The sequence below is a fragment of the Solea solea genome, chromosome 1, assembly GCF_958295425.1.
Source record: "Solea solea chromosome 1, fSolSol10.1, whole genome shotgun sequence".
In the NCBI taxonomy this organism is placed as follows: Eukaryota; Metazoa; Chordata; class Actinopteri; order Pleuronectiformes; family Soleidae; genus Solea; species Solea solea.
Window position 1 is genome coordinate 37,841,924 of NC_081134.1, and position 26,211 is coordinate 37,868,134.

The following is a 26,211-nucleotide window of genomic DNA, read 5'->3' on the forward strand; positions in this document are numbered from 1 at the left end:
ATGACTGATGGGGAAAGGATTTTGCACCCATATCAAAAACAAAATGCAGCCACTGAAATGATGACAGATTTCACACCCATACAGTTTACAACCTTTATGCTCACTTCAACACATCTCCACATTTGTGACAGGACCAGCTTGAACATAAATGTTGCATAAAGCCAAATCTTGGGAATAGATTCTCTTTTACTCAAAGTTGGCAGGTGGTTGCCACTGGGTAAAGGCCTTGTCAGCCATGCTGGGCCAATAATGCAAATGAGCCATCTAATCAGGTTCAGAGAGGACAACGGGTAAATATGCTGGAAATCGACCAAAGTGGTCGGGTCACAGAGGAGCTAAACACCAATGGAGCTGGGTGCCTCTTAAACTGCCCACTGATGACCTTTAATTCAATAAGAATCAAGGCTACTGTCGACCCTAATGAAAACACCTGGCCCTAAAGCTCTTGTCACACTGTGGTCTGGTCAAGACGGCTTTTCTAACCAAAAATCAATACTCTTTTGGTAGGGACTGGCGTTTGGGTGAAGCATGGTAAAGATTTCAAGTAAAACATTCTGTACAATCTGAAATACGGTGACAAAACAGACATTTCACAATGAAGTTTGTGACAGCTAAAAGGTTAAGAAGTGTGTTCATTTTAGAGCACAAGGTTTAAATCCATGAACCAGGCATCAGTCACCATAAGAACCCGGTCATCTGTGGAAATGTTAAAATGTGCAAAATATCTACAGAGAACCACTGTCAGGAAAACACTATTAGATAGTAAGACTGAGACAGATCTACAGTCCAGACTTCAGTCTATAATTATTATTATAAATTTGTCTTGTCAAAAACAAAAAAATAAAATTACATACAAACACTGATGAACATTTTCCGACATTTTATGAAACAAAAGATTACTCGCTTCATCAAGAAAATGATTGACAAGATTAATCGATTATGACTATTTTTTATAGGTGTAGTCAAAATTATAAGCTTTCAAGATTCAAGTAGGACATATGGAATACAACTACAGTTTATGTCTTGGCAAAGTCAGCATAAACGGTAATCCTCCCATTATTGCTATTACTTTTCCACTTTGAAACCATGCCAACAGATTTCAATGGGTTTCTCTGATGCAGATGCAACACTGTGCCAGGTGCCCTCACATCTGTTGCTCCAATAGCAACAGCTAACTCCTTCAGCTGTGACCTCAGGGACAGTAAACACAAATGTGTCAGAACCATAATGAGACTGATAGGACTTAGCGCTGTAAAATGTGAGTCATAACGACACGAGAAAGCAAATGTGTGTCTCACTGAAGCAGCCATGTAAATGCAGTGTGTGGGCAGAAAGAACAATTTGTATGCACAGCTGATTGTATCGTGGTTTTGAGACAATCTGGAGCTCATCTTGTGACTTGTCGGCGTGTCAACTGCATATCTATTGTGTCGCTGTGTGTGCGTGTGTGCATGTATGTCCACCATCTTTCATTGCCCGTCACAGTTTGTAAGGCTTTCGTTCCTGTGGAGGCCCGAGGCTATACAGTGGAAGCAGAGTACGGATAAGGAGGTGCCATGTTAACAAGGAGGGGAGGGGAAGAGATCAGCTGACAACCATGCCACTTTATCAGCCAAAGACTAAAACAATGTGACAGGCCAATGCTCGGCCCGTCAGGGAATTCACACACTGAAGTCTGACAAATCCGACACTACTAAACAAAAACAGCTCAATTAAGATTTAAATTAGGTAAATGAAAGCATGCCCTTAGTTTTTCTGCTCCGGTGAACCAAAGTGTCACCAAGGTAATGATAATCGGTGAAGCACATATAGAAGGATGACTTTAAACCCCAGCATTACCTGATTAAAAGCAATGCTGACAGTGGAACATGTAATTGGAGCTGACAGAGCAAACAGCCTTCTCTCTCTCTCTCTGTGTTTGACTGTCCATACAAAAACAAGCCTAGGTGAACCCACCAAAGTTTTTTTTATTTTATTGTTATTATTATATCAGCATTTTGATTTGGGAGCCCTGAAAGGCATTTTTTTTTAAAAGTTCCCTGAGTGGGAAAATCTCAAAACACCACCCTTGTGTTTTTATATAAACAACCAATACACTACTTCATAATCCTACCAGTCTCTTGCACTGGCATTCACAGTCGCAATTTCCATCATCATTATCATCCTCCTCCTCCAAACCATCCTTGTTGGAGATGGTTTGGTCCATTTGCTTTGCGTTAACTTTTATTTCATTTTTTTAGTCTCTCTGGCTTGGTTCACTCTGCCGTATGCGCATGCTCAACATCTTCTCCAACAACACAATGGACAACAATGGAGGGCTTCAATCAGCTGACTGTAACGTACTATTTTTTTACTCCGGATTTTTTTTTACACCCGGAGGGAAGGGTGCCAAAGAATGGAACGGATGAACTCCATTGCCACTGACTACTAGTGAAACCCTGTCAGGTCAAATAAGACTCACTTATACAAACGTTCATTTATAAAAAAAATTGAAATTATTGGCAATTCATTAAACAAACACATGTGCCATGTTCAAACAAACAGGACCGATAATGGCCCCAACCCAGCAATTTTCCTTCTGAAACGTGGGTTTAGAAATACTGAAATTATCTTTTATTTCAGGACTCAACAAGTACATATCTACTCATCAAAATCTTTTAGAGTTGAGCCAACTCCAGTGTTCCTACTGCCTTTTGCACCAAGGGTTGTTTGTAGTTTATGTGAGTCACTGCTGGGTTAACCAGCCGAAAGTTGTTTCGTTTATCTAGTTTAACCTGCAGAAGTTTCTAAAGGCTGCAGTAACATGTTGCCACATATAAACGAGCTCTTGCGAGCATGATCTGACACCTGTACAGCAGAAATGACATAAGACACTCAAATGGCCATAACTTATGATTTATAAATGCTGAGTTTGAAAAGACGTATATTTTAAAAAAAATGCAGACTTTTAGAGAAAATAATTACACAGGAGGGGTGCTAGGGAGGGATCTTATAACTTAGAAGGTTAAATTAGTGGCCACAGGCAAAATGAACTGTGCACAGACATCCAGCAGCTAACTGCTTTCAAGTCCCTCCACTGCAAATCTCATTTCACTAAGCTTATTCTTCATGACACCTGGTGCATAAAAGCTCTCACTTCAAATGAAGCACAACATCCTGCACATTGTACACAAACCATAACTGCACTATTTTGACAATAAGATGAATAACAGCATGACATATTGCTACATTTTCTTAATCTCCCAATAAAAATGTTTATATACTGAGAAACTGTCAGTGAGCACAACATTATGACTTGCCTGTCTTTCATGCAATTCTCCGTCCAATGAGTGCCTTTGTTTTGCACTCTTTTGCCAGATGAGATGGGAAGCGGTTTGTTTTGACGGCCCACATCTTCAGGTGCCAAAACCACAAATCTCTGGAGTAAAGGCTTGAATACAAGCCCTTGTAACATGCAAACAAACACATGCACACTTTCACGCAGTCCACGAGGCACAAATACAATTCAAAAACATGTTTTTGCAGGGGAAAGGTTTCGCCATAAATCAGGAGAAAACGTTTTATCAGAAATGTAGCCAGTATCAGAAAGAAAAGTGGTTTCTCTGCATTCTGTAGACATTGAACTAATTCCACATATTTTTGAGATACAACATGATAAACTAATGGATTATACTCATATAACCTTGCACAGCTCCTTGAGGTCTTGAGCCAAACATTTAAATTAAAGTTTATCACATGACCATGACTCAAACTTGGCTTCTCAGTAGCCACGAGAAGTGCAAGTTTCATTTACAGAATCTGGTTTGTGAATACATGACTTATATTTGTTGATATTATCACAACTTAGATTAGGCCCACTTGTCTCACTTGTTTCCTCATGCTTATTAATGGGATGACGCTTGTAATTAGAGAAACAGCATTTTGATCCCTTAAAAAAACTGTCACCCTATCCCTAATACATGTATCCAGTTATGGTTGATAAATTCCATGAACTAAAAAAAAAAAAAAACACAATGAAAGTTCTGAAATGATGAACTGAAGAAACTACAGTATCCTCCTACACAAAACAACATCAAAGATGCACTCATTTTCATTAGATTACAAACCACCTTAATTTCTATATTAGAAATTTCTATATAGACCACAAATAATCTTTTGTGGTCTATGAGCCAACTATTTTATAATCACAAAGATGTACAGATGGCAGCAAGTTTGCTCGATCACTGAGCAAACTTTATCTATCTACTATTCCACGCTTCCATCCCAAACCAGCAGAATAAATTCCTCCTAGATGGCTGTCTTGATTAGCCAAATTATATAACATGCCCACATCATGGGATCCATTTCATTTGTAATGCATCTTAAAATAGTGATTGTGTGCTGAAAAGATTGCAATGAGTAGGCTTGAAGTGAGTATAATGCATACATGAGTTCTATTTAACTGTGTACTTAATGTGTTTAATATGGTATATAAGGAAATAGGGCTGAAACAATTACTCTTAAATTATCTATTGTTAATAAATAATCATTAGTTGCAGCTCTAATTGGAAATGTTTTCTGTCATCACCACGATTGTGGCTGACCATCACCGAACAATTACTCTCTTTTTTTTATTGTTATTTATTAATAAAATAAATAGATCATTTACCATTTTATCTTTTTGAATTAGAGAAATGAACAGGTACATCCTGTTCTGTTTCTGTACTTTGATAAGTGTACCAATCATCAAGCAAAGGACGTTTATGGCAAAATGACAACAGTTATTATACTACAGTATATGGACTAGATTAGTTGTTCATTAAAAATAATCAGCTGGATATGACCACATGTTCATCAGGTAACTTAACAAAGAGCTTATACACATTTAAACTGTGATCTCCTTAATGGTTATGATTCGTTCATTGTAGGAGTTAACATGGCATGATACGAGGCACATGGACCTGTGCGATATTTAATGATCTATGTGATTAATAAAAACATAACAAGTACTATTGTCAATTGGTTTGTGCATAATTTTGCCATAATATCAGCCCCATGTATATCCCGCTGTAACAGTATTGGAAAGTAAACGCAGGTGCGTTCAGGAGATTCCCCCTACTTCGCTGAAGGCTGTATAAGGAAAAGCAAGCAAAAACACATTATAGGTCACAGTAGGAACACTGCTGAGTCAGCAGGGAGTGAGAGATAAAGAGGGGTGGAGAGGGATCACGGTCCCTCAGAATTTGACCCTCACGATGTGTTAAGAAATTAAAAGCCTGAAACAGAATCCCCACATTCCTCTGGCTTTATGACATGTGAGTGAGAAATGCTACTGCTGGGCATGTCATGCCATACTACCTTAGTCCAGCCTGAGCTGATGGTGACCAAATGTCGTTTACCTGCACTCCACCATATGTATACCATGTATACTACATTTTCTCAGGACTCAATCACACACTGCATATTTTTTGGACCACCCAGCCGACTCCAGCAGGCAGTTTGCTCAATCCAAGTTCCCTCTCCCTCCCTCACTGCCAAGGATTCCACCCTGGGCAGTGGGAAAGGTGCCAACCACATGCTAGCACCCTCACTAAAGCACCCGCTGCCACTAACACACTGTGGCAGAGGGAAAGGCAATTCACCCACTCTCACAAATTAAGATGCACTTCCTAACCTTTAACTACGACTGCATCCTATTGTGCATTAATTTAGACAACACCATCTCATATCTTTAAGACCCTTTCATAACCTTACCCCCTTAAATAAGTGCAATTTGATTTACTTTTTGTATTATTACACCTTTGATGACTGTGAAAAGAGCAACATAAGCCCAGTCCCTTTAAATAATAAGATATTTCTTACATGTCAAAAAAACATATTAACAGATAGTCCATGCACCATATTGTACAGATAAGCAACACCAGCCTAACACGTGAGGAAAAACAGCTGCAGAAGCATTGTCACACAATCATGCGACCTCTGTTGTCTCCTCTGTTCAAGCCGACCGTCTAAGGGCACCTTCTTAGCACTGAGCAGTAGACACCACAATATCATTTAGCTTGGGAGATCAATATGCACTTTGCTGTGGCTGACCTACATAAGCAGAGGAGTGTGGACTGTCGAAATCATTGGATTGCCTGTGAGCCTCAAGATCCTTGGAGCCCTGGTGGACTCTCCACGGGAGTAGAGGATAGGGAAGCCTATGGTGTGATGTTACACGTCTCGGGTCTAAAATGCATTCGAATAACTTGCCATAACACTAAATGCCTGCCGTAAGAAATTACCCAGCCAGGAAAATGATCACAGAGAAGTCAAGGACACTTCGTCGGTGCATTTGTTTGCCAATATACAGTGGCTCTTTAATATTCTTGTACATTACTTTTGAGAGGTGCACTCTACCGTGGCTATTTATTACATCATATTGATGGTCCAACACTGGGGGTGCAATCTTAAAGGTGAAGCAGTAGAGGCCTAATATTACTAATATTCTTATACAGCAAGACTAAAATCACAGGACTGTTGAACGAGCACCGTACATGGAACATGTCTCTCAAATCCAGCGCAAACTGCTGTTAACAAGACAGGATGTGCTCTCTGCACTGATAGATGGGACAGCTGATTTGAGGTCAGCTAAACAAGACAATGACAACATGCCTCGAAGCAAAGAGGGAGTAAATACTCCCTGCTCCTCCTCTTCCATGTCAAAGCCCTCTCAGCTTTCCATCAAACATCCCTGCCTCGCTTCAGTCTTCTGCTGTTTCCCTCCCTCTCTCTTCTCTCTCTGCTGTAAAAACCTAGCCATTACCCCACAGCTCATCCCTCACGCCTACCCGGGATCTGTCACATTGCTGTTTCCATGACAACAGAAAGCAGAAACAGCAGGGTAAGATGCCCAGTGAGACAAGCCAAACAGAGATCAGGGACAGGGGGTGCATATACTCTGTGCTTTACACACCGTGTGATGGACAGTGTCACCCGATTACAACTACACTTGAGTGGACGCTACATGGTTCCTTCTGCATCAGTTTGACCCACAAATGTCTACTTCGTCATAGTTTCGTATCAACTACTAAATGTAATTCATTAAATTGAAATCTAAAGATCAACATAAACCAGCACATCTGGTTAGACTAGAGTACACTTCTTTAAAAGCAAAGAAACGTAAATGGAAATGAAAGATTTGAGAATAGGCAGTAATTCTTTGCAACATCCTCATGAAAGCCCAGATTCCTACCAGCCTCTCTGCACTGGATGTTGCCATTTGACACTGCTTTTACAATGAAGCCCAGTAGTACATATTAAAGAGCCTGTGTGAGGCCGAGGGGTATGTAATGGTGGTATTCAGGAGGTGGTCATACAAAGGCAGTAAAGACAGAGATGTCATTTTCCAGCCTGGTTCGAATGAGTCAACTTAATGTTGTTGGCAAAGCAAAGTGTGTGGAAACGAGAGGAGCAATGACGATAACTGGTAAAGTGGGACATGTTAAAGAAATGGATTTCTCGATTTAAATAAAAGTGTTTCTTAAAGTAAACATTTGAGTTTAATATAAGTATTTTGCCAACGAGATCCAGACACGAGGCTAAAGCACAGAGGTGAGTGCAAATCTTTTTGCAAAGTGATTTTAACTTAATTTAACAGCAAACCAATAAAAGAAGAAAAAGGGGTTAAAATGAGATGCTAGTTCACAGTATAGTGTACACAGAGGACCTCTAAAATCATTCAACTGGGACAAATGTTGCTCTGTCCAACAAAAACTCAAAACCCCCAAAATATTCAGTTTACAATAATAGTAGGTTAATATAAACCAGCAAATATTCACTTTGGAGAAGCTGAAACCAATATCTTCACCTCAATATGCATGAACTGATTTGTAAAGATTTGTAGAGTACAAAGGCATAAAAGTCTTACATTTGGCAGTGTGGTTTGTTAAAGTAGAACAGCCTCACTACCACACTAGCTTATTTGTCCGACATTGACAGAAAACAACCAAAGCAGGAGCAGAACAAGGTTCAAATGATTACAGTATCACTCAGGTGATGCAACAACACAACCTATCACAGGGCAAAAGTCAGTGATTACAAGATAATAATTTTCTCTCCAAATACATGGGAACATACAACTTTGTTTTAAAAGACAAAAGGGGAAGCTTAGAAAGACAAGGCTGTGTGAAGACAACACTGAGATTGGGGGGGGAGAGACGAGTAAAAAGTGTCTAGTTAGAATAAATAATTTCTCTCTGCCACATATTCGTTACTATAGATATAATTTACATTGTGTATGCAATATACATTACGTGAACTGCAGCGAGCGAATGTGGGGAAAAAACATCCGGTCACTTATCATCCATGAAACTGCATACATGCTGGTATGAATTCCTGGATTGTCACGAGTCACAATCCTGAGAGGCATTTATGTGTTGCTAATTTGAAATGACAAGAACAAAAGCCCAGCTATACGATTATCTAACAGTCTAGTACGATTCAACTTTGAAAACAAAACAACACCTAGGGGTAAACACTGCACCCCCTAAAGTAAAAAAAGAGTGATTTACATACGTAATATGTCTGCTTCATGTCCTTATCAAACACACACACACTCAAAATTAAAAACACAGCTAAGGAGCAAATTGCACTAGTCCCATCTCCCAAGGCCAAACTGATGCACAAAAACTTGTATGTTTTGTTTTACCGCACACAAATAAGTCAACAACTTCAGGCACTCTCCCCTTCAGATAACAGGCTTTCTGGGCTGTTAGGAGAGGTGTTGTCAGTTGACAGAAGACATGGATGAATGCATGCATTAAACACATCTTTGAGACCCTCCTTTTACACCATGTGTGGGATTAATGGGAAACACGAGGCACGTAACAAAAAACGATTGTTTTACATTATGTTGGTAGTTTGCTGTGCTCGCATACAGGTGTACATCTGACTGAAATCCACCACACTGCATGTGCAAAGAGGCCCAGAAGTCGCAGCCAAAGAAACACAGATGTTGCATCTCATGTCAATGATATGACACGAATGCCGTACACCATCAGGTGGGCAGGGTGACGCAACAGAAACTGTTCAACTGGTTTCACGGGGTGCGTTCCTCCAGCATTACTGAGAGCAGCGCTGACAATCGCTGAAATGGCGCAAGCTGTCTGCTCGTATAGTCCCAGATCAGTCAAGCAAGAGAGTTTCTATAGAAGCAGAGCAAAGCACTCTCGAGGCAGGCAGGCACAAAAACGCAACACACAAGTCAACCCCCCTCCCCTGCGCTACATTCCTCCATACTGCATTAGTGCCTTGTAATTTACATAGAGCATCCCCTATATTCCATAAAACACCATGTCTAATTAATGGAGCGTGCGTGTACATCTAACAGCGAACAACACATTTAATTAAAGTATTATTTTTTTGTGATTTTGCAGAGTAATGCCACAAGATGCAAGTACCACGCAGTCCTTCCGTCCTATCCTCCACCTAGAACTTTATGAACACTTTTCCCTTTACATTTCGAAAACGTTTAAAACGACTGCTTCGAGAGTCCAACGCGCGAACACTGTGTTTTTGCTGCTAACAAGTCCGCGGTCAGATGAGCACCTCCACAATGCACAACAACGCCAGCCAAACACAAGAAAAACATTAGTTCAGCAAAAACAGAGATGAGAGTGGTCGCTGTCTGTCGAGCAAAGGCAGGGTATTTCAACTGCTTACCCGTCCAAGCAAGTAGTAACAGGGACACGGTTAACACAACAACAACCCGGGTTAACAGCCCGCTCAAACACATGGTGTACAGAACTGTCCCGAGTCCTGACTCACTTTCTTTTTCTGTCATCGCGATCAAACAGCAGCGCTAGCCTGCAGCTACACTGCTAGCATGCTAACTCAGCTGCTACACTGGCGAACTTCGCCCGGTGTTGAGTGCACAGTCACTCGCACACTCAGCACAAAAAAACAACATTGCCGTATAAAAGTATTGTGCACGCTATACCTCACTTTGCGCTCAGCACATTCGCGGCCACACATGACAGCAAGTGAAAAGCGCGAATAAACACTGCAATAATTCCCGTAGCGAGCTCGCTGTCTGTTGAGTTTGCTGCAGAAAACACTATTGACACAAGCGGCGAGCTTAGCCAAGAAGCTAGCGCCTGCTAATATGCTAGCGCCGAAGCGAGAGACCGTGCCAAACAGACACACAACCGAGATTGAACACCTCGCTCATGGGTTTCACAACCAAAACATTCAGACCGTCTCGAATGTGAGCACTAAAGCGTGTGTTTACTTACGTTTTAATACTTCCCGCTGTGTCCTCGCTGTTAAATCCCGTTTAAGAGAAGCAGCTCTGACCTTCGCGGCAGCGAAACAACATTTCTGCTGGCTAACTGTGCCGCCATGTTACTCCTGCTCTGCAAACCAATACTGAGTGTTTATCTGGCTGGTGCTATGCTATCCTCCCCCACACCAAACCACATCACGGGGCTGTAGCAGCTCTATCAGCTCACTTTACCGCCCGGGTTCGTGGCGTTTTCCCCCTTTTACCTGTTATAACATACTTACCCAACAGTACACGCCAAAGTGACTCTGCGGCATCACTTTTTTGAACACTTAACGTGTCAGCCACTAACAGCTGTTTAACGAATGTCAGTTATGTTTAAACTTGTGGTCGTGGTTTTTTAAAAAACAATATGGTCAAACTGTGACCCACCCCCTCTATTTCTATTATTAATTTTTTTTTAAATAAAAGTCACACTTAATAATACACTTAGTTCAGTGTAACTACTGCCCACTCAAAATGAGTGCGTATTTAAGGTAATAATAAAGATTTATGTCAGCCAATAAAAATAAGGCTGCTTTAAGGGACATGCAGCAAATAAAAAAATGCTGGTAATGGTATCACTTAAAATCACGACATAACAGTACATGTTAGGGTAATACAGTGTTTATAACACTTGTAATCATTGGTAGCGACTATAGGTGAGAAGGAAAGTGCAATTATTGGTGTTTGAACAACGTTGGTTTGAAATTAGTGAGCGAAGATGCTTCAAAAACGTTACATGCTTTGGATACATTTGAATAAACTCTGCGTCCTATTTTTATTCAGTTGGCTCCAGCGTCTGCTCAACAACTATCACTGTCAGTGAGTCAAAGCAAAACAGCACGCAGGCGTTTTCTGCGGGTCAAAACCCGGGCAACACCGCCACCGTGTGGCAAACAGGTGAAGTGCGCGCCTCACGTCACGTTGCTTTTTTTACACGTCTTCATTTAGCAGTAGCGTAACACGACAAAACAAACAGGCAAACATGTTGATACTTTCAAGGCAGCTGCTTCCGCTCTCACATTTTTTTATGTTTAACCAGTTCTGTGGGGAATTTAAATTTCAAAATAAAATGTACACAAGTTCATTTCAATGTGCTTTTCAATGTTTTACGGCATGTAAAGTCATTCTGATTTATCTTGACAGTGACTGATACCGAATGAATAATATATGCATAATTAAATGTAAAATCCTCCCTTTTACTGTTAATTATAGTACATTTAATTTTCAATTTTTTGGCAGTAGTCTTAGGTTATATGATTTTTATTTTGAATTTCACCTTAAATCTTACATTTCTTTAATAGTATGCTTTAATTTAAGAGAAAAGAAAAGAAAATATAAAGACTTTGTCATCATTCATCAGATTTAGATGATTACAGTCCCTGGAGATTGATAATACGTTCATTATCTTTTCAATTATACATTTGAATCTAAACTTAAGAGGGAAAAATTCACATTTCTTAGGACAGTATATCAGATGGGTAAAGTATAAAGTGACAACTGCAATAAAATAAAAATCTGATGACTCTTTTTTTCAATAAAACATTTTATTCCTTTACAAGATGGATAAACCCTCAGGACAAGTCAAAGACAACGCAACCACCTCTGATGCACTGCCAGAGGCAACGTGACTCACAGTTATGAACCTACATTTTGCAAATTTGATTTATTCCTTTTAGAAAAAAAGCCAGTGTTAACTAGGTGATTGATCGTGACGACACGACTGCACACCATAGCTTTGTAAATTAGTTTGATGGCATGTAAGTAAGAAGACATTTATCAACATCAGGTCAATCAGGCTCGTTTGGCACAGTCCATATAGAGGGCGAGGGTGAGAGCCAAACGTCCCAGTCCGATTCTTCGACGACAAATCATTCTCATGGACGCTTTCAGGTTAGCAGTAATACACCGGGTCACACAAACACAACAAACCCATTCCGCTTTCACTACAAGAGAAGATGGGCACACAAGGTTCCATCGAAGTTTTATCCAATGTCGTTGTTTTTTTTAACTCTCTGATAAAATTCTTTCTGCCGTCATTACAAAACTGTTCCAAAATCCAAATATTTGACATTAAACGTGAATCTAGTTGCAGAATACTGGACCGGCATTCTCCAGTATTCTAGCAATGACTGGATGTTATGTATTACTTCCACATTCTGTCTTCTGTTTAAGGTGTGGTGTGAGTGACGCAATGAAAACACCAACAATGTTTTCTTCCTGTGTGGGTTTGAATAGGCCGTGGTGTTAATATTACAAAGGAGAAGAATATAAGAAGCTTGTACACAACCTCCAGTCACGACAGGGACAAATTAATAAACTGAAGTCAGGGGAAACCGGGCTACACATTTTAAAGGCAAAAAAAGAAATTAAATATAAACCGGAAAACACAGTATTTAGGAAAGGCATGACTAAGGAGAAATTTCTAACACTGATGTCATCATTCCTGAAATTCTTAAAATTAAACACATCCTGTACAAAACAATCTGTATCAATCAATAGGCACTTCTTTTTAAATATAACTGTACTTTTTTTTTTGTTTTTAATAGTTGATTTCTATTTTTTTTTTTTTCAATTAGTTTGCTTTTCACTGGAAATGTTAAATCACGGTGCGCTGGAACGGCTGGCGAACAAGCAAAGCTAAACGCATTCGGTGCCCATGAGATCCAGCTGGGAGGGCAGTCACTGTGTGGGAGTCACAAATGCAACGGTGGTGGTGGTGGTGGTGGTGAGGTGGAGGATCTGTCGGTTGAACGCAGACGTGGAGGCACAGGGAGGGAGAGACGGCGGGACGAGCTCAGGGGAATGTGTTTACGATGACTTCTCTTTTCTTGCTTTTGGTGAATCCGCTCCATGGGAGGTCACTCCGTTTACTCCATTAGCTGGAGATGAAGAACACATCAAAGTCAGTGCCGTGTAAAGTGTCTCTAAGCGTGGAGGGTTTCATTTAAAAAGATACCGCCCCTGATGTCTCCTGAATGATTTAAGTGTTGTGGGATACTTGAGAAGATTTACTCGCAGACTGCAGAGTCATTTCAAAGACATAATTCCGCCAACTGTGTAGCAAACATTATTCCTCCCAAAAAGAAGAAATAAACATCCCAGACATGACTCAGCTAAAGTACTTAAGTTTTTAGCTTTACTTTTTTTTTTAATTTACATTTTTACAGTGAGTGACTTTGACCGATACTCATCCCTAAACGCTACCTCCATTTTAGTGTGAAGAGGCAGAGGCGTTTGAGGCAGTGGCCCGCTTTCACTTCCTGATTGCTTCTTATCAGCCACAGCTCGGCCGTCAGCTGGGAAACACTTATTTTCTGTTTCAGTTTCACAGAAATCCTTGTTCTTACTCATCACCGTTGTCTTCTTTCATTAGTAGGAGATTCTTAGACTAAACAAACGACTGCTCGGAAGAGAATCAACAACTTCCCATTTACACCGGCACGTTCATGCACAGTGTAACCAAATAATCATATGATTTGCATTTTAAGACGTGCTGGTGTGGATGCAAATGACTCTTTTCCTGGGTGAGATGTCACTGTCTACTCTCATGTTTTAAGTCTGTTATTTATTTTTTTTTACATCTGGTTATTTATTTAATCTAGTGCTAATCTAGTCTTTAATCTAGTGTTTTTTGTTTTTTTTTTAAATGTGCTTTATAAATAAATTGGATACGTTTGATACGGATCTGAAACATCTTGACACAGACTGTTTTTATCTGAAAAATTCAGTCTATCTTAGATTAAAAATGGTCCTACAGACTGAAAAACCATCTTTGAGCACAAATATCACACAGTAATCATTTTAAATATGTTATCCAAATGCAAAAATGACCATTGCCTCTCATATTGTGAATCATATTTGTAAAAAAAAGTATTTTAAATAATGTATTTCACTGGCAGCAGATTTAAACGGTGTGTGTTTTGGAATTTTTTTTTTTTTGCAGAGGGGATTCTTCATAAATAAGTAAACACTCTCCAGCTCAAATTTCCCCGTTCCCTCACCTTTGTCCTTCTTCGATTTGCTCTTGGAAGGCGCCTGTTTCTTTTTCATGGTCTGAGCCTGGGCATGCTCTCTCCACCGACGCAGCTGAAAGTTGATAAATTTCCACATCATGAAGGCCTGAGTGAGGCAGACGGCAGCCAGGACAGTTATCCTACAAGGAAAGAGGGAAACAGATTAGAGACTCACAAGGGTCATTACACAAGTATGTGTGTGTCGCACTATGACACTAAGATAATGTGCAAAAAGGGAGAACTAATGTCAGAGACTCGATATTCAAATGGACTAATTATAGTGGAGAAGTTGAGTTCTGTCATTTTTAGTGCTTCTTTCTAGATGTCTTACAATGCTACACTTTTTCCTTTTTGTACGACTGCTGTTCCTTACCGCACAAAGAGAACATTAAAGTTTCCTGCGGCCAGATCAAAGCCTTGATTGTCAGCGTTGGCGAGGCCGAAGCCCACGGTGAGGACGGACAAGGACAGGGTGAGCAGCCGTGCGAGGACAAACAGTACGGCCCATAGGGTGAAACTGGAAGACACGAGACGTCTTAAGTGTCACAAATTCTTAACAAATAATTTATCTCTATCTGAACCTAGAGAACTCACCCCATTTGTCTGTTTTCGTTGCTGAAGTAGATCAGACGCGAAACATGGAAGAGCAACTCGACAAAGTAGTGCAACACGAGCAGGACCAGACATAGACGGTTCAGGCTAAAAAAAACAGGAAAAAAGTATTATTATTATTATTATTATTATTATTATTACACAGGACGGTCAGCAGAGGTTGTGCAATGAGCAAACACGACAAACGTCCCTTGTCAGACACATAACTTCAGGCTTTGTGTAATGGCATAATGGCAGCTCTTACTTCAGAATGTAGGCGCCCGCAATGTGGACCAGGTACAGGAAAACATACACAAGCTGGCGTGGAATATCCTCCTGGAGAGCACAGACAAGAGGACGTCAGGGCCAACATATTTACAGCAGGATTTAAGTGAAAGGACAATGATTCTTTGGAACAATTCAAATATAACCAAGGAAGTCCGACAGGAAATAGCCTCAGGGAGCCAAACAAAAGCAACAGACAGACAAACTATTCAAAAAAAAAAAAAAAAATCACTGGCTTACCTTCTTTGTCTTCTGGAAATAGAGTTCCGGGAGAGCATGCAGCCAGTAGCTGAGCTGGCAAATCAAGTAGAATTTCATCTGGAATCTGAACGAAACAACAAGTTTTTAAAATGTATATGAAGTCACGGCTTCAACTTGAGTCAACAACACTTACGGCATCAGTGTATGGGGATATCCCTCCCACAGGGTGACTGGATTGGATAGGAAGTTTTCCTTAAGGCAAAAAAGGCACAAAAATTACAATCACGGACAGTTTGAAGGGTTTATGACACTTGTAAACAAAAGGGTGCGACTGTACATACAGAGAGAAGGATGCTCGCGCCCCAACCAAAGGAGAAAAAGTAGAACGCGCCGAGTTGTCCCGACTCATTAAACTTGCTGTGTTTGGTTTTGGAGAAGTGTTTCTTCCGGTTGATTTTCTGCCAAGAACAACAAAAGTAAAGTATGCAGAAGAGGTTTGCAGATAAAGGTGCATGTGTGTGTGTGTACGTGTTTCTCCGACTTACGTCAAGCACATATTCCTGAATAATGGCATGCATGATGATGGCCACCAGCATGTAGAAGAAGACAGTGGCCAAGTCCTTGATGCCATGGTGGAAGTGGTTCACAGCTGTCTCCTCTGGGCCTTCTGCAGCACATACACACACAAGACATGCAGAGTCATCACGTTGACCACGGTTAAAAAAAAACCAAAAAAAACAATCGTTTCTGAGAAGTATCAAATATACGCACTCAACACAGGTTCCTGAATCATACCCCGAAACGCTACGCCACTTGACTTCCACCGACTTACAAGTCTGATCATGTTCAAGCTGTGCATTTGGATTCGCGATTCTTGACTGGGCAGTTTGACACCACAGCGGAAAAACGCTGCATGTGCACGCCAACTTTTCTTACGCACGCAGCTTTTTCCTGCTTCTCCAAAGTCACACATTATACATTCAGCCCGTCGACTCCATATTTGAGCACCACAAATGACCGTGAAGCGCTGCAGCACTCTCTGTGCGAGTGGTGATACGCGAGGGCAGCTTCCATCAAGTAGTTTGAGGAAGCTCTTGACTCAAGGTTTATGCAAGCACACAGAGAAACCAATTCAGTCATTTGTAAAAGTCGGCAGCAGCGATAAAGGAAAAAAACACTGACTTAGTTTCACTGAGCGGAGTTATATATGTGCTGCGGCATGTTCTTTGTTTTGTTAGATAAAGGTTGTAAATAGACGACAGTCAGGTAAGTGGCACCGTCGCACAGATAACTTAATCACCAGCTTACAGCTTGCACACCAACCCGCCTCAAACCACAATTTATAACCTTGAAATGAGAGGCCTATATTACACCTTAGCCCAAATTTGCCCGGCACAACCTTGCCACAAGAGAACTTTATAAATCAGGCAGACTAAATTTAGCACCAGTGGGAGAAAAAAAAAAAAAAAAGGAGCTCTCAAATGAGTTTGTGTAAGGCCACACGTGTACTGCTCCAGAATCCTAATGAGAGGCTTTCAGCGGGACGACTCAAACAAGACGCTAAATGATGCGTTTAAAGACAAACGCATTCAATATTTCACTTACCGTTTGTGGAAATGGTGACATTGTACTGGACGGTTATGAACAACACTGCAAACTTCGAGGTGACCTGTGGATGGACGACAAAACATGTCGGTGAGGAGAGCATGGAGACACTTCTGATCAAACTATACAACAGGTCACAAGGGTCACATGTATTTACAGACACCAAAACACGGAGAGTTATCTTTACATGTCAATGATTCTTTGGGTGAAAGGTGACAAATTTGATTTAACCTTAAACCTAAATCAAATTAAGAGAATATACGGGAAACATGCATTGCATTATTGTGGAACAACAGAAGGAAATTTAATAAAACTTGAGCAAACATATTTTTATGGGTTTTGGGAAGTGAAAAAAACAGGAAGCAAATCAATAAATAGATACAAAATTACAAGTAAATATAATATAATTTATGTACAATGTATTAGAGTGCGAAAAGGAGACTAGAGCTGTCAGAGAAGAACGACAAAAGAAATATTTTAGAAATCTTTCAAAAATGTGTTTTAAAACTAACATTTTTTTTATTCTTATTTATTTGGCATAAACTAAATTCACCCATTTAAACCCAAATTTGAGCATTATTTAGTAAGTAACTATATTTACTATTAGTATGTATTAGTAAATAACTATAATTTGACATCTTAATCAAAAAATAACAAAATAACAATAAATAATGTTTTTTATAAAAAAATAAAATGAAACAGTACATTTCAAACTTTGTGGATAACAATAATAATTTAGCATTTAAGCATTAAAAACATCGTTTCGGTGAAAAAGCTTCTACATACTGGTGTATTAACATAAAAAAATATGAATGCGGTTAATTTAGGGCAGCTGTGGCCTTGGGTGGTGGTCTAATACATGTGTTAAGCACTGTATAAAAATATATGTTGTTAAAATAACTAAGATGTAACTTAAAATAAATAAATACAATAAATCACCCTCGCATATCAAAAGGGCTCTTATTTTGGAAAACAAAAACAGGAAGCAGTTTTAATTAGGAGGATACTTGACTCTGCTGGCGCCGCTGCTCGGAGTAATGTGAAAAAAAATGGACACAACTTTGTGTGAAAGTATTGTTTCCCTTCAGCGGGGGGAGTTTGGAGTGTGTACGAACACGTCCACGCGCGTGGGCTCCAGCGTTATTTGACTCGCCATAAAGGAGAAGTTGGGGGTTTGAAGTCGAGCGGGGTTTTCAGTGATGACAGACTCTCACTCAGACAGTCGCTGTGTGATTGCCACGTAACACATAAACTAAGCGAGTCTGGATCGTTGTTGCACAATATGGTGACGAGGAGGATCGATACAATGATGCACGGCTGCGGAATAACACGTACACTAACACACACACACAGACACACTCACTCACACACTCCCTCTCAGTGTTGTCCACGAGTTACTTTGTTCTTTCGTGGTCACACCGCGGGCCCGTGGGTGAAAGATTTCAACATTGGATGCAGCCAGACGGAAAGTAAACACAACTTCCTACGTTGCTTTGGTTTTAAAAGCAGGGAAATAACTTGTGCCGGGAAAACATTAAGGTGCAAGAATAAGCCACAGAGGCGGCGAGAGGAATAAAAATAAAAATACAAATAAAAGAAAAGAAAACAGAAAACTTTAAGTCACAGGAGGAAGCAGTGAAGACCAGGTCAGACAGCCATGTCAGTTACCAGCACAGCAGATGAACAGACCTGTGTCTCCTCACAGCTGTGTCCACTGTGCCAGTCCAACACCGCTGCATGCCCCCACACCACGGAGAAGCATTCAACACGTGAACTCACCTCAAACATGAGCCCGAGGAGGAACACCATAGCAACACACGAAACAATGTCTGCATGGTTCTGGATGACAAACTCGTGGCTCAGCACCGGTGGGTTCTTGTTCGCCTTTTTTCGAATCCCCATTTCGCCGTGATTCGGTTCAACTTTCTTTTCTTTTTGCTTCTCGTAGCGCGGATGTAGTTCAGTTTTCCCAGCAGATATGCTTCTTTCTTTTTTTTGTTACTAGCCTTCGCGCAGCGCTCCCTTCTGATTCCTACAAGCGCAGGGCCAGGCAGCGATTGAATGGCGTGTCACTCTTCTGTAGTGGGAGGGTCCACGGGGAAAGAGAGCCGCTGCGCCTGACCCAACTCTCTTTACGCACAGGACAGGAACAGCTGAGGCTCCATGTCGCCACCTAGAAGTGTGGAGGACACATTTTACCTGTCTGCAGACACCAAGAAGTCTGTTGTTTAATACAGCATTATGTAATACAAATAAAAAAATAATAGCAGTTTTTTTCCCGATATTTATATATATCTATATATATATATATATATGTGTATATATTAAAACAATTTCCCCTTGGTGATGAATAAAGTATTTCTATTCTATTCTATTCTCTATGTATATATGCATATATGTATATATATATATATATATATATATATATATAGATAGATAGATAGATAGATAGATAGACAGACAGACAGACAGACAGATAGACAGACAGACAGCAAAAGGTTAGTTTCACTGTTCACTGTCCCTTTCTAAAGAAATATGATTACAAATGAGGTAAAAAAAACAACAACAAAAAAACAGACATTAAACATAACACATAACATATGTGAATAAGCACATATTTGGACATGATGTAATGTAGAAATACAGATGTGAGAATATATTATTGTATGTAGGTTAGCGCTGAAACAATTACTCGATTAATCGATTATTCAACTATTTTGATAATCAATTTGAAGCTTTTTTCATGATTAAAACAAGATTTCTTGTTGTTTTAACTTTTTTTAAATGTGAATATTTTCTCACTTTCCTTGCTCCACATGATACAGACATCATTAAAACTGAAGCATTTTGGTTTGTGGACAAAACAAGACATTTGAGAACATCGTCATTTCCACGTTTCCACGTTCCAAACTATTACTTGATTAATCGAGAAAATAATCGACAGATTAATCGGTTATGAAAATAATCTATATGACAATATCATATCTCTCAGTATAGGGAAATATGCAGAATGTCATTTATCATGTTTCTGAATGGGATTGAAGATGCATTGTTTATGTCCACTTTCTCTAGACCTCGTGACCTTTTAGCTGCATTTAGAGATGCATGAAGCTACTGGGCTTTTTGTGGAATATGCATTATATGCATATGTTAATCATTTTTGAAAATGTTTAAGGGAGACTACACTCCACATGCTAAGGAAACTGTGGCGGAGTAGAATCTTAGTCAGTTACAGCAACTAGCATTAGTAAACATTAGTAAACATTAATGCCATAAGCTGCTGTTTACGCCAAACAAATGTAGTTATGAAATCCATGAGAGCACAGAATTGAGCAATGGTGAGTTTAGTGAAATACAAATAGCTTAGTACTTATTCAATTGTTTTTAAAGTTTGCAGTGGTTGTCTTTTGAAAATAGTGAACTACATGTCACGTTCCCCGGATCTCAGTTAAGCCTTAAAACCACACTTACTGTCAGTGCATCTATTACAGGAAATGTCACGTCATCCTACCCCACCCTCACAGGGTGCTCACAGGCAGGAAATAAAAAACACCTGTTTGATCTTCAGAGCGAAGCAACACAAGAATGTGACTGAGCATTTCCAAGCTGTCGCGCTGTCACAAGACGTGCACACATAGCAACGCGCACAAAGACACAATCTTAATTATGTAATAATGACACATGACCGGTTTGCCCATAATTGGTCGTGAGAGTCCCAGAGGTGGAGCCTGTCACAGGTTTCAATAAAAGAGAAAGAGAACTGTGACCTGCAGACTGGCTTAACTCAGCTGTGGACAACCATGGTAAGATCACTTGCTGTGCATGTGTGTGTTTACTGATGGTTTGATCTTAATGGAAATAGAAATGATTTACAAAGAAACATTACAACTAGGACAAAAATGTAATTTAGAGTACATATAAGTGGACATTACAATTGATTATTTGCTCATTATGTCACTCTGTAAGAAGTGAGAATAGAATCTCGTGCAGCTGATGTAAGAATTCAGCATGAGCACAGGGAGATTTTAACCATTTTCATTATCCTACGTCTTCGTTGATACGTCTGTTGCATTTATCAGTACGTCATTTATCATAGTGTTTATGTCAGAGGGTCAACGGGCAGGAGGATATGATGTGGCAGCTGACTGCAGGAATGAACCTGATTGTTATATTTGTCCTTTTTTGCTTTGCTGTGCTACTTTTACAGACTGACCAGAATGGCACGTGAGCGACAAGAGCAGCTTCTCTGCAGAAACTTGAAGGCAAAACAACCACATCTGTACATCTATCACAGGCTGAAACGTCTAGTTAGGTCTGCCAACTGACAAGATTATGCTTCCGTCACACTGTCAGTACACCAAACTACGATGGCTACTCACCATCGCTGGACTCGTCTTGTACGTCATGGACACCGGGACAGACATAAAAGTGGCTCAGATATATTTTCAAGAGAAACAGTACGTCTGGGCTGGACTGACTCTGGTGTTCCTTCTCAATGGGCTGCTGGTGACCCAGCTCTTCAGCTACGCCTGGTACCAGGACGACATGAACGATGTTATGCGGAACCCAAAAGCAACGGCAGCCATAGCCGGCGTGTCAAATGGTGGACTCGTTGTCCTGCACGTATTTGGCCTGGGAGTCTGTACAAGGTATGAAAATGAATAATGACATCGCTGATGATTGATAAGAGTCCGGCAGCTTCAGAGGGCATGAACCCCGTTGTCTGCAAAATACACTAAAAAAGGAGTGTCTGCACATTGAGAATCAAAACACAAAACATGGTCAAAATGTGCCGACTGGAAAAACAACATTTAAGTTGTACTGTGTCACAAATACCTTTAAAAAGTGTGGACACATACAGTGCAAGGCATGGTGGCAGCAACCTGTTTGACTTTGTTGACATTGTTTGTGATTTGTTGCTAGGTACTGTCAGCTGCTGAAAAATGCTTTTAAGGTGGTTTGGAAAAAAACGGATTCCTGCACAGTGGAAGAGAGGAGGGAAGAGCACCACGACCTGTTTTGCCTGGCCACTGATCTGAGCATGCTCAAACTGTTTGAAGCTTTTTTGGAGAGTGTTCCGCAACTCCTTCTACAAATATACATAGCGCTGGACCACAGGGAGTGCTCCTTCTGGCAGTGTAAGTAGTGGAATAAAAGTGAGACACAGCATTCTCTGCTTAAGCTGTAGTGCGAAACCATTAAATAGAAACAAAGTGTCATTCAAACTGTCGTCATATGAGTTCACACAATGCTGATTAAGCCTTCAACTGAAACGTAACTATGAGTCATTCTGGTCAACCCCTGACTAAGACCCATAGGTACGTTTGCGACCTTATAAGTATAAGTATTTTTGAATGGGACCCAAGGGTAAGTTTTAAATGAGACCCTTAGGTACATTTTTGAATATGATACATTTTTTGAATGCGACCCAGAGCTATGTTTTAAATGCGACCCTTAGGTAAGTTTTTAAATGCGACCCTTAGGTAAGTTTTTAAATGCGACCCATAGGTAAGTTTTTAAATGCGACCCATAGGTAAGTTTTTAAATGCAACCCATTTTTTAAATGTGACCCATAAATACGTTTTTAAATGTGACCCTTAGGTAAGTTTTTAAATGCGACCCATAAGTAAGTTTTTAAATGTGACCCATAAGTAAGTGTTTAAATGCGACTCATAAGTGAGTTTTTAAATGTGACCCATAAGTGTTTAAATGCGACCAATAAGTAAGTTTTTAAATGCGACCCATAAGTATGTTTTTAAATGTGACCCATAAGAACGTTTTTAAATGCGACCCATAAGTAAGTTTTTAAATGCGACCCATAAGATCGTATTTAAATGCGACCCATAAGTATGTTTTTAAATGCGACCCATAAGTAAGTTTTTAAATGCGACCCATATGTATGTTTTTAAATGCGACTCATAAGTACGTTTTTAAATGCGACCCATAAGTATGTTTTTAAATGCGACTCATAAGTAAGTTTCAAATGTGACCCATAAGAACGTTTTTAAATGCGACCCATAAGTAAGTTTTTAAATGCGACCCATAAGTAAGTTTTTAAATGCGACTCATAAGTAAGTTTTTAAATGTGACCCATAAGAACGTTTTTAAATGCGACCCATAAGTAAGTTTTTAAATGCGACTCATAAGTACGTTTTTAAATGCGACCCATAAGTAAGTTTTTAAATGCGACCCATATGTATGTTTTTAAATGCGACTCATAAGTACGTTTTTAAATGCGACCCATAAGTATGTTTTTAAATGCGACTCATAAGTAAGTTTTTAAATGTGACCCATAAGAACGTTTTTAAATGCGACCCATAAGTAAGTTTTTAAATGCGACCCATAAGATCGTTTTTAAATGTGACCCATAAGTATGTTTTTAAATGCGACCCATAAGTAAGTTTTTAAATGCGACCCATATGTATGTTTTTAAATGCGACTCATAAGTACGTTTTTAAATGCGACCCATAAGTATGTTTTTAAATGCGACTCATAAGTAAGTTTTTAAATGTGACCCATAAGTATGTTTTTAAATGCGACTCATAAGTAAGTTTTTAAATGCGACCCATAAGTATGTTTTTAAATGTGACCCATAAGAACGTTTTTAAATGCGACTCATAAGTAAGTTTTTAAATGCGACCCATAAGTATGTTTTTAAATGTGACCCATAAGTAAGTTTTTGAATACAAACCATTTTTTAATGCAACCCTTAGGTAAGTTTTTAGCACACCAGTATTTTTCAACTCAACTAGGCACAAGTGTTGGGTTCGGGCCCACAGAAGGAGTGAGGTTAGGGTTAGGACTAAAAAAGACAGGTCTAGGCAGTAAGATACAGACCAAAAATAGAAGCGTGTAAAAGTCTAACTTGAGAGTAGAAGGGTTAAAGTGGTTACAGTTAAAGTACTATGCTTTAACCACTAGCAAGCTTCTGGTGGAAACCTCACCGAAGCTAGTTGATGACAACACACCCAAGGGACCAGATCAGTGTTAATTATACTGCCACTAGGGGCGCATTACCTATGGGTCAGAATTCCTGCATACGTCCCATAGTTAGGAACAACTTTGCTAGTAAAGCCGCATCCACAAAGTGAATTCAACTGCTCTACTGACAGTCTCGTTTGACACCCTGCTCAGTTCACAAAGAGGCACAAGATCAGCATGAAACCTTAACAACAACAAAAATCCCCACATTCACAGTATCTTTACTTTTCCCCCTTGTCCCCCACTGTCTTCAGATGCATCCATGGGCTTTTCCTTCGTCAATACCGCCTGGGCCCTGGTGGATTACCGCCGTTGCTTACGCAGATCCCTCCCCCATATCCGCGAGATGCCCTCTGGTCTCCCCACAGCGATCTACCTCCTGTACAAACTCGGCACCATCACCAGCCACATCCTCAGCTACAGCTTCCTCCTCATACTGAGCTCCTACAGCGCAATAGCTTTCGGCATCCTCTGGCTGCTGGGGACGACCTGCACACACCTGTTCAAGACCAACTTCTGCTCGTCCAAAGGCCTGGAGCTCCTCTACCAGGCCGTCATCGGAGTGATCCTCACCTTCACCTTCTTCAACGTCAAAGGACAAGACACGAAAGTAGTCATGACCGTCTATTACGTTTTCCACTCTCTTATAAACATTATGGCTCCGTTGTTGCTGGCCTTCTTGAAGCCCGAGGTGCAGACTGCCATGTTCTTCCTGCCGCTCAGTTACTTAATCTATGGAGGTTTAATGTTGGGGCTGGTCAACCTTATACTCTACTACCGCCTCCTGCATCCTACTGGTAATTGGCGTGACGCGGATGAGGTGGACGGTCTGGGAATGCAAACAGAGAGCAGGAGAATGAGAACCTTTCTACAACCTTGAAGATCGTTCATTTATTCTCAGCTTAATTTAACATGGGGATGCATATGCACTTTAAATGAGAGATAAGAGATAATTCATGCTCCCTCTTCTGGGATTAAGTTTACCTTCTTATCAATGACAGAAAATGTAGCTGGTTATTTACCTGCAATACAATATAAAGTAATCATAGTCGCTTGTGTAAAAAGTCAACGATATATTTATTTTTATCATGTATATTTATGTAATATGTTATTGTAACACAAATACTACGTAGAATTATTACATTAAAAGCATAAAACCAATTGAAACCGGTTTGTGTTTTTATCTTTAAAATAATCTGTTTTCTTGACAAAACTCATTGAAGCTACTTTCATTCTGCTCATCTCAGAGACAGAATACCCCCTCTAAACCTGTAATACTTTTAACCACGAGGGGGCGCTGTTGTATAGGCTGACTCCTCCTCCGGTGTGGTCCTTCAGTACACTGCTGCTGGCTCACAGTACATGAATACTTTTTTAAAAATAGTCTTTTTCTGCAACAAACCTGCACTCTCCCTTCATATTTAGAGATGTTTCCTCTAATTCTTAACTCTAATAGCGCAATTGAAGTGATAGATTAAATGTTTAATGCTGCTAAGGTGTTTTTGACCCTTAAGCAATGTATTATTTTTTCATTTTCATTTCCACAGAGCGTCTCTTCACCTTTAATGATCCAGCAGTTCACCGGCCTCTTGCTCAAAATGACGTCTAAGCACTTCCGCTGATCTTTAATTACAAATTCAGCTACTTCACCTAATCCCCAGAAGCTCAAAAGGTGGGAACTCGACGTTTCCCCCCTCTCCTTAGAAATAATGAACACAGGGACCCTGGATGAGCTAACTAGAAATAACAAACTAGTGCTAATTTTGTTTTGACTACCAGCTAAATATTGGGAGAGTCAAGCCGAAGAGCTGAGGATGCGATTTCTCCCTGGCTTGGACATTTGGGGAGCAGTGGGTGGGCGGTTTGGACGTGAGCGCCGGGCGCAGTGTGAGCTCACCTGGGAGGAACGCTGACAAACCGCAGGGTCCAGAGAGCACAATATGTCTTGGCTCACCCCCTTTTCAAACCACCCACCTCCCCCCTTTCTATAATTCTGCCAGACTCAGAGCTTTCTGACTTGTTTACTCCGAGAGGCCACTTTAACTTTCATCTGTCAGTTGTGCTCTGTCAGAGCCACCCCATAACATGACAAATTTAAGAGGGGAACTTGTGTTGGGAGGGGAAATGAATCACTGTCAGGTAGTCACCACACAGAATTCAGGGTTTTACTGTGGACGTCGAAACTCTCTTTGACTCTGTGTGTTTAGACTCCAGGCAAAAGTAGCTGTTCAGCTATAAATAGACGCGGGA

The 26,211-nt window shown here is 40.2% G+C and overlaps 3 protein-coding genes across 7 annotated transcripts in view; 1 reads left to right on the top strand and 2 right to left on the bottom strand.

Moving 5' to 3' along the window:
- The window catches only part of ncoa2 (nuclear receptor coactivator 2), a 51,366-nt gene extending 40,794 nt beyond the window's left edge, over positions 1-10,572 (bottom strand). For 3 of the 5 annotated variants that reach the window (XM_058623652.1, XM_058623661.1, XM_058623625.1), the window contains exon 1: positions 10,254-10,373. The gene's annotated coding sequence lies outside the window, so the exon portion shown is untranslated. Of the gene's footprint in view, positions 1-9,958; positions 10,042-10,253; positions 10,374-10,524 lie in introns of those variants that run through there. The other 2 variants (XM_058623634.1, XM_058623642.1) reach the window with 2 other exon arrangements.
- A 1,236-nt stretch (positions 10,573-11,808) lies between these two features.
- Positions 11,809-19,075, bottom strand: tram1 (translocation associated membrane protein 1). The gene is made up of 11 exons (XM_058641085.1): positions 18,760-19,075; positions 16,981-17,044; positions 15,921-16,042; positions 15,717-15,833; positions 15,569-15,627; positions 15,415-15,499; positions 15,155-15,225; positions 14,893-14,997; positions 14,672-14,815; positions 14,287-14,438; positions 11,809-13,164 (listed from the first exon to the last, which is right to left on the bottom strand). The coding sequence occupies exons 1-11, from the start codon at positions 18,880-18,882 to the stop codon at positions 13,094-13,096; spliced, it is 1,113 nt and encodes a 370-aa protein (XP_058497068.1). The 5' UTR covers positions 18,883-19,075; the 3' UTR covers positions 11,809-13,093.
- A 2,117-nt stretch (positions 19,076-21,192) lies between these two features.
- xkr9 (XK, Kell blood group complex subunit-related family, member 9) lies at positions 21,193-25,056 on the top strand. The gene is made up of 3 exons (XM_058641073.1): positions 21,193-21,629; positions 21,904-22,118; positions 24,216-25,056. Exons 1-3 carry the CDS (start codon positions 21,313-21,315, stop codon positions 24,839-24,841), a joined length of 1,158 nt encoding a protein of 385 aa, XP_058497056.1. The 5' UTR covers positions 21,193-21,312; the 3' UTR covers positions 24,842-25,056.
- Positions 25,057-26,211: the final 1,155 nt, after the last annotated feature.